The sequence below is a fragment of the Mauremys mutica genome, chromosome 25 (assembly GCF_020497125.1).
Source record: "Mauremys mutica isolate MM-2020 ecotype Southern chromosome 25, ASM2049712v1, whole genome shotgun sequence".
Taxonomy (NCBI): domain Eukaryota; kingdom Metazoa; phylum Chordata; order Testudines; family Geoemydidae; genus Mauremys; species Mauremys mutica.
In genome coordinates, this window is record NC_059096.1 from 2,279,800 (window position 1) to 2,292,954 (window position 13,155).

The 13,155-nt window shown below is 56.0% G+C and overlaps 1 protein-coding gene across 1 annotated transcript in view; it reads left to right on the forward strand.

The window, feature by feature from the left end:
- Positions 1–2,980: 2,980 nt before the first annotated feature.
- The window catches only part of LOC123356432 (keratin, type I cytoskeletal 14-like), a 34,078-nt gene continuing 23,903 nt past the window's right edge, over positions 2,981–13,155 (forward strand). Inside the window, exon 1 of the mRNA XM_044999689.1 lies at positions 2,981–3,150. Within this exon, the coding sequence (XP_044855624.1) occupies positions 3,127–3,150 (24 nt within the window). The 5' untranslated portion in view covers positions 2,981–3,126. The remainder of the gene's footprint in view (positions 3,151–13,155) is intronic.

A 13,155-nucleotide genomic window follows, 5' to 3' on the forward strand; every position in this document is an offset into this window, starting at 1 on the left:
CTCTGCTGCTCCCCACCTGCTCCCGCCTTGGTGTTAGTCACTGATTAGCAGGGAGGAGAGCTCCCGCCCGAGGCCAGCCTGCTCTCTCAGGCCTTGCCAAGCCGGGCGTGTCTGCATAACCTGCGTGATTGCACCTGGCTGCTTGTGGCTGCTCCCAGAGAGAAGCTGGGTTTTTACCTTATAAGGAAACAAATTGCTGCTGGCTGTTTTGAACGAGCCCCACCTCGGAATGCACTGACACAGCCAGCAATTCGCCCTGCGGCGGTGCTGGGCCAGGCCCGACACCACAGCCCCTCTCTGGGCCCTCCGCGGGGACCGCTGGGTGCTGCAAACCAGAGGGATTCAAATCCAAGTCACAGCCCTGCTGGATCTGACCGGACTGTGGGCTGCACACCTAGCAGCACCTCCCCCGGGTCCAGCCGTCGGACTGCGCCCTCTCCCGCTCCATGGCCTGGGAAGGAGTTCAGCAGAGTCAGGCCATGGCGTGAGGAAGAGGAAGCAGATGGAGCAAGGGCTTCTTTGGGCTTGAGGCTGGAGCTGTCCCATGTTGCAAGACCCCTTCCCCAGTGCGTGGCCAGTGCTGCAGGACCTCCCCCCCGCACATCCCCAACTGCATGGTTGGCCTGTGTTACAAGACCCCACCCTGCTCTCCCCATGGCCTGTGCTGCAGGATCCCTGACTGGACGCAGGCCCCACTGCAAGGCCCCTGCCCGTCAGAGCAGTGCAGAGCACGGACGGCCAAGGAAGGGCCGACAGCACAGAGCAAGGACACTCATTCTGTCAGTCTGGAGAATTGCCTCGTTTTCATGCCAGACCTTCCCTGTGCAGCCCCCCATCCCCATTTCCAAATTCGCCCGGGTGACAGCGGACTGTAAAACCGCACGCTGAGTTCTCAGGAGGTGTTAGTGCCCTGCTAAGGGCTCTTCAGAGAACCTGAAATTAGCAAAGGCCAATACAAAATCAAAGGGTAAAAGTCAGAGGTGGGTGAAACAGTGAGTGGTAGAGAGGAGGCCAGTGGGATTCCACGCTGCATCCCACAACGCTCTGGGAAACTCAAAGGTCCCATAGTTTAAAAGGACACATGTAAATACACTGATAAATTAACCCCTGGAGCACACAAATAGTTTAATGATCTTCACACCATGACCAGATGAAGAACAGCACATGCAGTGATACTAGCTACCAAGAGACCCCGTCCTCATGCTAGGAGGCATTAGCTGGCCCCCGGCTGGGATCAGGAAGAGAGGTTCACAATGGGACAGGATTTCACAATTAGGTGTATTACAGGGGGTTGGAGAAAAGGGCTTCATGCCTTCCAGGCTGTCTCTGGAAACAGACTATCTCCCTAGGTTGCCCGTCACTCTCTGCCAGTGCCCCACCTTGCTAAAGTTAAGTGTACGCCAGGCTGCACTGACAGGGCAGCACTCAGGCATGCTCAGTACACAAGAGATTTTCTGCAGCAATGCAGCTCTTACCGGGGTGCGTGTGTGTGTGTGGGGGGGAAGGGGGCTGGAACAATGTGTACAGAGGGGGGCTGAGAGCCATTGACCCAAACTGTAAACCCTGGATATGATGGAAACCACGTCAAGCCAAGAGGTGCGACTGCCCCCCTAGTTCCAGCACCTCTGCTCTTATGCTGCTGCGAGGATGGTTATTTAGATGTCTGGAATCTGAGCCGGATGCCTGTGGTGGGGCAGAATGCGAGACCTTTGCTGCAAAGGAAGAAGGGTGTGAAAAGCAGACGCCACAGGGTCCCAACTGGGATATTTACCAGTGGCAGCAGCTGCTCATTAATCCAAATTCCTTGTGTGTGAACCCTCTGTCCACACAGGACAGGAACATACACCTCCCCGGGGGTTGGGAACGGGATCCCACCAGCAAGAATCCAGCTGGGCTGGAGTGGCCGACGCTCTTTGCTGGACTGTGTGAAATGACTTGGCGGGTTTCAGTCCAGTCCCTACTGCATGGATCAATGTCCCACACGTGACACTATTCCGTGCCCTTTGTTGGCAGTCTCAGAAGAGGGGCCCGGGGACTGAATGGCCCTCGTCCCTGGAGGGGACGCTCTACCTGAGTGGGAAGTTTGCCCTGTGGCTGCCTGAGCTGGGCCTGCCTGCAGGGCCAGTCATACGATACAGCACCATTCACCAGCGTTGAGTGTACTTCAAAATTACATTAAATAAGCAAAAGAATAAGCCAGACTGATGCCCTAGAACCAATCCCCCAACGCCAGGCTCCTGGGCAGGTCTGGGGGGCAGCGGCTTCTGCCTGGTCAGGTTTTTGTGCCTCAGCACTCGATAGCGAGTATCCCCTGGCCCTGGCAAGTGTCTGCAGGAGAGGTGGGGCCTGCATGAGTTTCGCTGCAGTGCTCCACACCCTTCGCTGGGGTGGGGATTTTCCGGGAGCAGCTGCCAAGTTCACACACTCCCGCCGCTGTGAGTCACTGAGAAGCTGTCACTAGCAGGCACTGGGGCATGGCAGAGGACTGGCAGCGAGACATACAGATGGTAAATGGCCCTACTTGAGGGGTCTTGGTCATTAATTAAATGTACTTGCTGGCCTGTTTCTCTGAACATCCCTGCTGCCTTCTGCCCTTTTCTGAGCTTGCTGCTAAACCACAATCTTCAAACGTAGGTGCTGAAAATCAGGCCACTTATTTAGGTGCCTCTGTCAGGATTTAAGGGTGGGATTTTCAAAAGCAGACAAGTGACCTAGGAGCCTGAGTCCCACTGAAAGTTGATGATGCTCCTAAGTCACTCAGGCACTTTTGAAAATTCCACCCTTAGATGCTTGTTTAGGCCCCGAAATAAGCTGCTGGCTGCTGTGCACCTTAGGAATCAGGCTCCTTGTTTTGGTGCCTTTTTCCCCGGTTTGAGCTTCTGGGGCATAGTGTTGAAATGGGGACAACACAACTGTTTCCACGGCGGTGACATCACATGGGGCCGTCACATGCAAGACCATGACATCGCTGTAGGGTCAAACAGGAAGGGGAGCAGGAGCAATTCTACTAATCAGACCCAAATGGTTACACCAGCACCTGTCCAGAGTTACGCCACTGAAGACAACAACATGGATGTACCTGAGACAGGAATCTGGCTCTAATTGCTGTGCAGGCCCAAAGAGGAGATGGAGGCAGGATTAAATCACAATGTAAGGATACCATGATTCCCCGCAACACCGGGGAGCCCGAACCAGCACAAGAGAACCGGAGCGAGGAAGACCGTTCTCAAGGTATTGCTAGCCCAGGCCAAGCCAGAACGTATGGAGAGTGCTCTCAAGCTGGCCAAAGCTACGTGGGGCAGAGAAGCTTGGCAGAAACATCTGAGGTCCCTGGCGGTTGTCCAGAGGCTTGTGTGAATGGGCTTAGGGCGGTCTCGGTCCAGGCCTCAGGGGGTGTGTCCACATCACAAAAAGCACCACCACAGCTGGTGCTAGCTGCAGGCTTGTTGCCAGCAGAAGCAACTGGGCCAAGCAGACCGAGCATCCCTTCTTCACCAGACAGGATCTTGGCTGAGGCATAGGAGAAGGGTGCCCTGCCTGGGTCGCTGCAGGGGCTGATCTGAAGGAACCTGCTGGAGGTTTGTTTGTCACTGAAACAGGCTCCAGAGTGTGACTGGGGTGTCACCGAGCCAGGTCTCGGAGGAGAGGTGGAAGAGACCCCGTGCGTGTCACCCTGACATGACTGCAACTCCAAGGGCCCAGACTGACCACTGTGTCTTTGAGGGGCCTGATCCATGGGAAGTGGCACTTTGGAGAACGTCTGTCCCAGGCGTGGCCCCATGGGAAGGAACGTAAAACCTTTGAAGTCTTAACTAGCCTGTAATTATCTTCTCACATGTCTCAGCGGGAGACCGGAGGCCGCCCCAGCCTGAGGCAAGAGCGCTGAGATAAACAGTACCTGAAACACAGGTCCTGGCCTGCCTCAGGAATGCGCCTGAGTCACAGACAGCCAGGCCTAGTTTTGCCTGGGTCAGGGATATACAACAGCTGCCTCTGCCAGGCGAGCTCTGAGGCCTGCAAAACCCAAGCCAGGGCAGCCTGGGAAATGCTGGGGGGAGCTGCTGGTGTCATGGCAGATGGAAACGCTCTACTCAGTCCTGATCTGCCTGCCTGACCTTAGAGGGAAGTTAGCCTGGGGGAAAGGTGCCGACTTGAGAGCTCTGGAGGCTGAATGGCTCCGGAACCAGAACCAGAACCACCTGCTGTGCTCCCGCTGCCCCTCACCAATCCCTCAGCCCTGCCCCCTGATCAGCTTCACTGTCTCTCCACCTCTTCTCCAATCTCAGCTGAAACTGTATCTGCAGGGACTGGCCGGGATCAGACTTGCCTTCCTTTCGCTTCTGCAGACACAGGCAGGGAACCATTGCAAGCAGGGGTTTTGCCACCATAGCCAGTAGCCACTCGTTTTACAGGCCCGCAGATGATGCACCCATCCCAGTAGGGGGCAAGGGCTGACGAGGGCACAATCCCACTCTTGGAGCAATAGAGACATTGAGGCTTTCCCAGTGCTGCAGATGGGAGGTTGGGGACCCATGTGGGGCGGGGTGGCTGTCCACACAGGCTCGGGACGGGGGCTTATGGAAATCACAGAAGCAGTGAGCCACTTCCAGGCCATTGCTGCTTCACCTTGCTGGGGTGAGCCAGAGGCACAGGGTCCCTGAAGCTGTTACTGCATCGTATCCACCAAGCAGCTTGTCGGTGCACAGACTGCAAGCTCTGCGGGCTGGGGACCGTCTCTTTGTTAGGTGCGCGTACAGCGCCGTGCACAACAGAGCCCTGGCCTCTAGGTGCAAGTGCAGTGCAGTCACTAGTGGTACTGATAACTTAGGGCGTAGAGAGGGTACCAATGGGCAGGCCCCTCGGAGTTAAACCCACCCTGCCGACTCAAGGGCCAGGCCAGCCCAGAAGAGGATTCTCCCAGGGAGGGGCCGTGCCGAGGGCATGACACAGGATTAGTGAGAAGCCCTCTGATGATACCAGGGAACCCGAGAAACAGAGCTGCCTGCGGGGGCAGAACACCCTCAAGGTCCCCAATGGCAGCCTCTCCGCTCCCTCGTAGACATCACGCCCCCTGCATGCTCTGACGCCCCGGGCCCAGAGCCCCGTTGTGGGCGACTGATACCAGCTCCCACCGTCTGCAGAGCCTGCACCCCCCATCCCGCTTCCCCCTTCCGACCCTGCCGTCTGGCTGCACGGCCGCTCCCCGGAAGGGTGGCGGGACGCTTGGGAGCTGTACATGGCTCCTGGCCCTGGCGGCCTGGGCAGCTGGGGAGAGGGCGTCAGGCGGGAGTCACGGGGGTATTTAGGGGGCAGCTCCAGGCTCACCCGGTGCCACCAGCCTTCGCCCACCGCATTCCCAGCACCTCCCAGCTGGATGGTTAAGCAGCAGTTTGGTGCCACCTATAGGCAAGAGTCAGTACTACACCCTCCCATGCCCCACAAGTTGGCAAAGAAGGAAGCAGGGACCGAGCAGCGGCAGGGCCAGAGCCATCGGTGAAGATATCAAGTCTGGGAAGCATCCCTGCTCCGCCACGCTACCTGTGTAGCCATCAACTCTGCACCGTTACATTATTTGTACCCGGCGATGCGGGGAAACACGTTGCCTGCCCCTGCACTGGGCCAAAGGGCACGTCCTGGGGGCTGTAAGGCTGGCTGGCCTGGGCAGAAGAAGCCCTTTTGTCTAGATTTCGTCAAGATTCCCATGTTTACACAGGCCAGCACGTGTGTACATACGCACATGTATGCCTGTATATTGTCTGTGCGCCTATATTGCAACCCACCTGGGGAAAGACATCTCGGTACGAGCATAGCCACACGCAGCATGTGTAGAAAATCCTGCTGCTTTGCAAAAGCAGCGTATAATGGGTTTAATTAGACTTCAGAGTCACTGCTGTCATCCGTGACCATTCCTTACCCTGGGCACCAGTCTTGTCTCATCGCTTCCTTGCACCCCCCTCATTGCCTCTTGCCGTATACACAGACTGGAAGCTTGTCAGGGGCCATCTCTGTGTGATGCTTGCAAAACGCCTAGCACAACAGAGGGCCCCTAGGCACTCTGCACTACCAAGAACACGTCATCATTTTAAGTCTATTTTATACACTACTGCATAGAGAAGCGGATCATGTACCCAACACCCACTAGCAGGACAGCTGTGGTGTCACAGCTAGGAAGAGTGGTTGATGTTGTGTTGCAGGGTGCAGAACAAGCTGCTATTACCAGTCGCCCAAGTACATCCCCTCCGGAGTACAGTGGCCCAGTTTTTCACTTTGAAAATAGGATGCACTGGTGGGGCAGGAGGATAAATTGCTGCCTGCAGCCACTGGGGGCACCGACCTGCACTGCACACTGGAAGACATGCAATTATTTCCCTGCACAGGGAACCTTGCCGTGTCAGGATCTGCCCCTGAACTACGTTCAGAGTCTGTCTTGCTGCCGCACCGTGTACGAAAGGGATGTATCTTGGAAATCCCCAATGCCGACCAGCAATACCAAGAGTCACCAGGTGAGGGCACCCTTGGTGAACATTTGATATGGAGTGGGCGACTTGTTCCAGCACATTCAGGAGGCATCTGAGAACCTAGTGAGGCTGCCAGAATGGCTTTCTCTGACACCGGGAGCATGGGGATCTGTTGCACCGCCCAGTCATCCCTGGCTGGAAAGCGGCGTAAACGCACCAAGTAACAATAAATACTTGGTAATAATTAACCACACTACGTGAAAGCTCCTTAATTCCGACTTCTGATCTCCTGCCCCCATCTGCTCTCCTGCCTGTGAGCGAGTGGGGGATTATTCCCTGCGGAGCATCCTCTGGGGCCTGGGAAACCAGCCTGTAGTTCCAAGCGATGGGGGTCGGGGTGCAGGAGCCTAGAGGACAGTATCTCTGGGTGGCTCTGGAACGTGTCCCTGACAATGGCTCCACAACGGCTCTCCCTGAAGGGGAATTCTGCGTGTGCGCTAGACAGGGCTGCCTGGCATTAGGGCTGCGTTGGTTAGGGGTGGGATTTTTGTCACATTCCTCACCAACATGCTGACAAACCCTTCAAGTGTAGGCCAGGCCTGACTCCATCCCAGCCTTGCTGGCTCTCAGCGCCAGCCTCTCCCTCGGGAGCTAGTCAGTATCTGCCACCAGGCTCCCAGCCCTTCCTTAAGACCCTGCGAGTGTCCCCCGACCCTGCAACTCCTGCAGCAAAGCCACCGGGCTGGCGTGACCCGTACAGCTTTACAGATGAAGCTACTCAGCTCTGTGAACTGACCCAGAACTTCCCTCTCCCCGCCAATCACTGACATGTCACCTGATCTGCTGCGCCCTCCTCTCAGCCGCTAACCTTTGATGAACAGCAGCTGAGTTCTGAGCACACCAGGAGCTGGAAACAGCAGAGAGCCTGGAGCTTCTGCCTGGGACTGACGGGAAACCAGACAAATCAGCAGTTTCTCTTTGAGTTTTTGATTGATTTGAACTTGAAACTTGAAGCAAAACGCAGGTAGTGACCCCAAACTAGAAACCCCTGCAAAGGGACACGACTGAATGTCTGACCTCAGGCTGGATGGGGGAGGGAAAGGCAGACAGAAGATAAGGAATAACCAGGTTAGGGATAGGAAGCCTTTCTTCAAGTCTGAACGAAAAAGGCAGTTGGGAGAAATTAGCTGGAATATATGCAGCCGTGGAGAGCATCACACCAACCTGGCCATTATAACCATATGGCAATTGCTACTATGTGGCCAAATGTGGCCATCCCACCCAAGTGGCCATCCACCCCTATGGCTATTAGACCCACATGGCCGGCTGACCTATACAGCCCTAGATCCAGGTGGCCATCGCACCTCTGGGTCCATCCCAGGTGGCTATGCTACTTCCTGTACCCACTCCGTGGACACCCATGGACATGCACTTCATTCTGCATGGCTGTCAGCCCAGTGCCTCTCACAGCACAGTGTTCACTCTAACAAATCTCCCACTGAAGAAACACTGATTCTCAGCTCCTCAAGTTCTGTTACAGAAGCCAGCACCGGGGTATTTCCCACTCTGCCTGCTCCTCCTGCACTAGTGTTTTCTCCTGCCCCCAACTCTGAATTCCTGTCCCACAATTTAAAGGTTGGCCAGTGCGTCTCAGGAGAAAACGTGCTCCCCTGAAGGATAATGGGACTGTGGTTCAGTACTGTCTCAGAGGAGATAGTGCCCCCATCCATCACCGATGCCTTCTCCTGCAGCGCGGCACAGCACCCCCTGCACCCTACTGAGTCACCAGCACCAGTCAACTGCCAAGGTGCAGTGTTCCTTATGGGGTGCACCTTCTCTTTGCCCTGCCAGGCCAGCCTTCCCGTCTCTGAGCCTTGAAAGCACTGGCAGCTGAGCGGCAGATACCAAATGACACCATGTTTACTCCCACCGAATTCAGGTACAGCCCCGACTCCCCAGACACTTGGTCTCCAGCAGCAGGTCCCAACAAGAATCGCTCCAGAAGACAGATTGCTTCCCTGAGTGCAGAGAAGTAGCTGTGTTCCTCCCAGGAGAGGAGAGAGACAAGGTGGGGGGCAGGGACTATCTTTTACTGGACCGACTTCTGTTAGAGGAAGAAATAAGCTTTTGAGCAGCACAGAGCTCTTCTTCAGGCTCCAAACCTTGTCTCTCCACCGCCAGAAGCTGGTCCAGTAAGAGACATTCTCTCCCCTACCCGGTTTCCCAGAACCGGCACTCTTTGGAGCTGGGAGATGGCTCAAGTTTGCCAGTTCTCCCTGGGCTCTCAGATCCTTTCCGTGTTCTATTGGGGAGGGGGAAGCGGCATCTCTCCCAGAGGCCTCAGAGAACTGGATGCACAGGGAGACTAGAGTCTCTGAGATGACCAGGAAGCACTGAGAGAAGAGGCTCTTTGGGCTGACGACAGCAGGGGTGTTTGCTACCAACGCGGTTGCCTTGCACATGCAGAGCCCTGTGAGACACACTCGACTGGCCACCCAAAGTGCTACTCCCAGCTTCCCCTGGGGTATCAGGGAGGATGGCAGCCTCGGCCACATGCAGTGCCAAGACGGGGCCCCACAAGTCTCACTTCACACAGGGCCATGCAAGACCCGTGCCCAGCCCCTGCCCAGAGAGGCTAGGGGCTTTCAGGTGCTAACAGTGATGTAAGGTTCCCATGGGGTCACGGTGGTGGGCCCCGGGGGATTCCTGGTGGCAGGAGGGGAAGACGAGGATTGAGGAGACTGGTGCTCCTGATCCCTCGGGGAATCTCACACCAGACCAGCACTCTGCACCCCAGGGTGGGGGGTGGGGGAGGAGGGCGTGTGGTGCCTAGGGGGTGTATTCCAATGTGCTCCATATAGTGTTCAACATTGAATGCAGCCAACTCCCTGGTCCCTTCCCTGGCCGGCTCAGGTGGGGGCCTCTCTAGATACCAGACTTTCCCACATTCACTTCAGCAGCTGATCCTTATCAGCCTGTCTCCAGCCCAGCTCTCCGGCTGGTTTCCTGAGCTGTGCAGGAGCCCCTGGGACAGTGCTCATGTGCCCAAGGTCCTGGAGAGAGCCACGAAAGGGCCCTGGGCTCCTCCCTGCCCCAGAAGCTAAGCCTGCTGCCCGCTAGCTGCCACATCTCTGTTCGGACACGGGCAGGAAAGTGGCCTGGTAGGGGGTCTCAGCACCCACAAGTCGGCACAATGTGGTGCTGCGACACTCAGCTTTGTGCATTCCCCGGCCCTGGGCTGGGCACAGAGAGCCGAGCTCCCGGCCTGCGCCTGTGCAGCGCCGACTTCCCGGGGAGTGAAGCACCTTGTAAAGATCAGGCACCGCAGGCTGCTGGCCTGTCCCCGCAGCCCAGGGAGGATGGACGCCACACCCTGAGGCTGCCTTAGGCTCTTTTTCTAGGGGCTTCAGTTTTATTCCTTCCCCATGGGAACTGGTGACGCAAGTTCCACATCAATCATCCCTTTCTCCCTAACCCGGGGTCTTCTGCTGGGGCCACCCATTGCCTACAGCTTCCGGGAGACACCCACAAGTGGGGCGCTTTTCCTCCCAGCCCAGGGACGTCCTGCTCTGAACAGCTTTGTTCTATCCTCCTATAGGGCTGGCTTCCACCTGGGATCCCCACTACTGCCACAGGAGCCAACCTGCTCCCTGCAGTGCTCGTCACCCACCCCCAGCTCCTGCAGCAGCCTCCTTGCCCGGGCTGCTTTTATAATCCCTGAGCCTTAACTGGTGGCTCTCAGCTGGGAGCCAGCTGCTCAGTCCCAGGTGAGGCTGGCCCAGCTCCCTGGAAAGGGTCGGCCAACCCAGGACTCACACGTAACTTCAGATCCTCAGCCCCCTGCCCAGTTGCCAGCCAACCCTCTAGGCACCTCAGTTTGCACCGTGGGTATGTGGGCACAGCTGCCCCTGTCCTGCTGCTGCGTGTTTATGCCCTGGCAGGATCCTCCAGCGAGGCATTCCCCCACCTACCTCGCCCGCGGGGCCGCCTCTGCTAGGGGTGCTTACCAGATCACAACTGAGCAGGGCATGGTTGTGCTGTCTCTCTTATTCCCACTAGCCCAGTGGCTAGTGCACTCAGCCATGCTGCAGGAGACCAGGTTCAAATCCCTCCTCTGCCTGGTTCAGAGCAGGGACTTGGCAGCCGGTCCCCCACCTCCCAGGTGAGTGCTCTAACTCTAACGCCAGGATGGCCGGCTCAGTCTCCTGGTGAAACTCTTCCACTTGGTCTAAAATACTCACGTATCCCTTGGGCCAGGGAGCAGGAGAATGACTCTATGGACTAGTGGGTAAGGCGTGCACCCAGCTAGCTCCAGTCCCTGCTCCAATAAATACCGTATTTAAGCATTTCATACAAAATGGAAGAGCTTTCCCAGGAGAGGATTCCTCCCCAGAGTACCCTAGAGCCCAGAGGTTAGGGCATTCAGCGAGGTGCCTGGCTCCGACAGCAGGGTCACAGCTATGACTTGTCTCCCTCCGGCCCGGGCCCGGAGTTACACGGAAGGGTTGTGCTTAGGCCACGCCCCTCTCCCTGGCATTTCCCATGTGCTAGTTGAGGTGGTTCCCGGCTCAGCTCGCCAACTTCTGTGGATGCCACTCGGAAGTGCCTAGCACCCCCCATGTGCTGTCCAGGGTGCCCTACCTTGGGGCTGAAGATCCCACTGGGTGGCAGGGGGCCTCGAGTTGGGTGTTTGCAATGCTGTGCCCAAGTGCCCTCAGTGGGTCTGGCCCACACCGTACGTATTGGGCTAAGAGGACCATCTGCACTGACAGGAAGTAGGATAAAACCACAAAGATTGTTAACGTTCATGCCTTGGATGTATGCTGGCCACCACCTATGGGTCGGGAAGTGTCTCTTCCACCCCCATGGTGTAGAGGACACACTTGGATACACCAGCGGGGCGGGTTATGGCTTCCTCTGAAGTATATGGCATTGGCTACTGATGGAGACAGCTCACTGGACTAGGCAGAGCATTAGTTTGGCAGAGAGCAGGATATTGGACGAGATGGACCACTGGACTTTTCTGATGTAAGGAACGGACTATTGGGCCAGACAGAGCCCTTGTCTGCTCCATACGGGCCCTGTATAACAGTACTCGCTAACTCAGGTACTTGCGGTTTCCTGCAGCGATGCGCCCAGGCACTGCTATCTAGAGTTCCAGAGATGCTGCTGACAAAATACAAATCATAATTACCTCTCTCATGTCAAAGTTATCAGCTGTGCTGTGGGCAGAAGGCAGGTGGGGAGCTGAGCTAACCAAGGAAGAGAGCCAGGCCCAGAGACTCTAATTGCACCTTCACATACATGTCTGGCAGAGCGGCTTTGTTTTCCCTTGTTGAAGTCTTGTAAATAATCATTACAGCTCCAAGGCGGGGCTGGGAACTGCTGCCAGGAGCCCTGCAGGGCCCTGAGCCGGGAGCAGAGAGCCCCAGTGCCCACGGGGAGGAGCTGCCACTGGGAGCAGTAAACAAGAAACTTGCTGTCTGTGGCCATGACACAACGCATGCTTGGGAGTGCAGAGGGGGCAGCCAGCCAGTGGACTGAGGGGATGAGATCTCTCAAAATCCAGAGAGAAACGGCAATGGGAATTGCTTAAAGAACTGGTGGGAACCTCTGGAGCCTGAGGTTCATGCAGTTTGAGTCTTGACAATGGAACCATAAAACCGGTTGCCAAACACAGATTAATGGGAGGCAAAAATACTCTTGTACCATGGGAGGCTCTACTAAAGTCTAGTTCCAGGAACTCCTTTGGGCGGTGCAGTGTGGGTGCAGCTCAGTGACACAGAGCAGGAGTAGCTCAGGCGTGTAGAAGGCGAGAAGCTGATAGAGGCTTGTGGCAGGTTGGAGGGAGGCGTTTGGGGTACAGTGCGTAAATGCTCTTTCCTGTCCTGTTTCCAGCATTCGGACTCTAGCTCAAGGTGTCGTGTAGTGTAGTTATGTACTATGGACATTTACTATAAGCATTTTACCACGCAGTGCACAATTAGCCTGTGAAGTCAGTGCCGCTAGATATCACTGAGGCCAAGAACTTAGCAGGAGTCCAAAAGGACTGGATATTTCTATGGCTAACAAAAAAATCCAGATCTACAGTAACACGGATTAGAAACCACGGAATTTTGAAAGGGGTCTGAACCCGCCTGCTTCAGGGCATGAGCCAGCCTCTATCTGATGGCTGTTGGGGAGAAACCCTGGGGGCAAGTTATTCCTTAATGACCTATTGCCTCACGAGCAACTGGTGCTGGCTCCAGTCAGAGACAGGAGACTGTGCTAGCTGGATTCCTGGGCTGATACAGTCTGGCAATTCCTATCTTTCTAAGGACGCTGTCACTGTAGAAACTGGGCAAACTTCCCACAGTTTAGATCAGAAGCAAATAAGATTCTCCCCCTGATCAGGAGCTTATGCACTACAATGCCCTGCAGCACCAAAGAGCCTTGGAAGGGTCAGATTCCATGGGCAAACCCAGCCAGCAGATCAGATCCCGGGGGATTCCAAACCCTGGAATGGGTGGAATGCAGCTCGCTCGAAGCCGGATGGCCAGGCTCAGGCTCAGCCTCAGGGGGTGAATTTCAGTGGGGAGGGCTCTCTGCCAGATGTGGAAGATTGACTCTGAAAAATGAGGTGGGAAATCTCCATGCCTATATTCTGTTAAACAGACGCCTTTAATAAACACACTACAACTTCAGGAGTTTGGCTCCT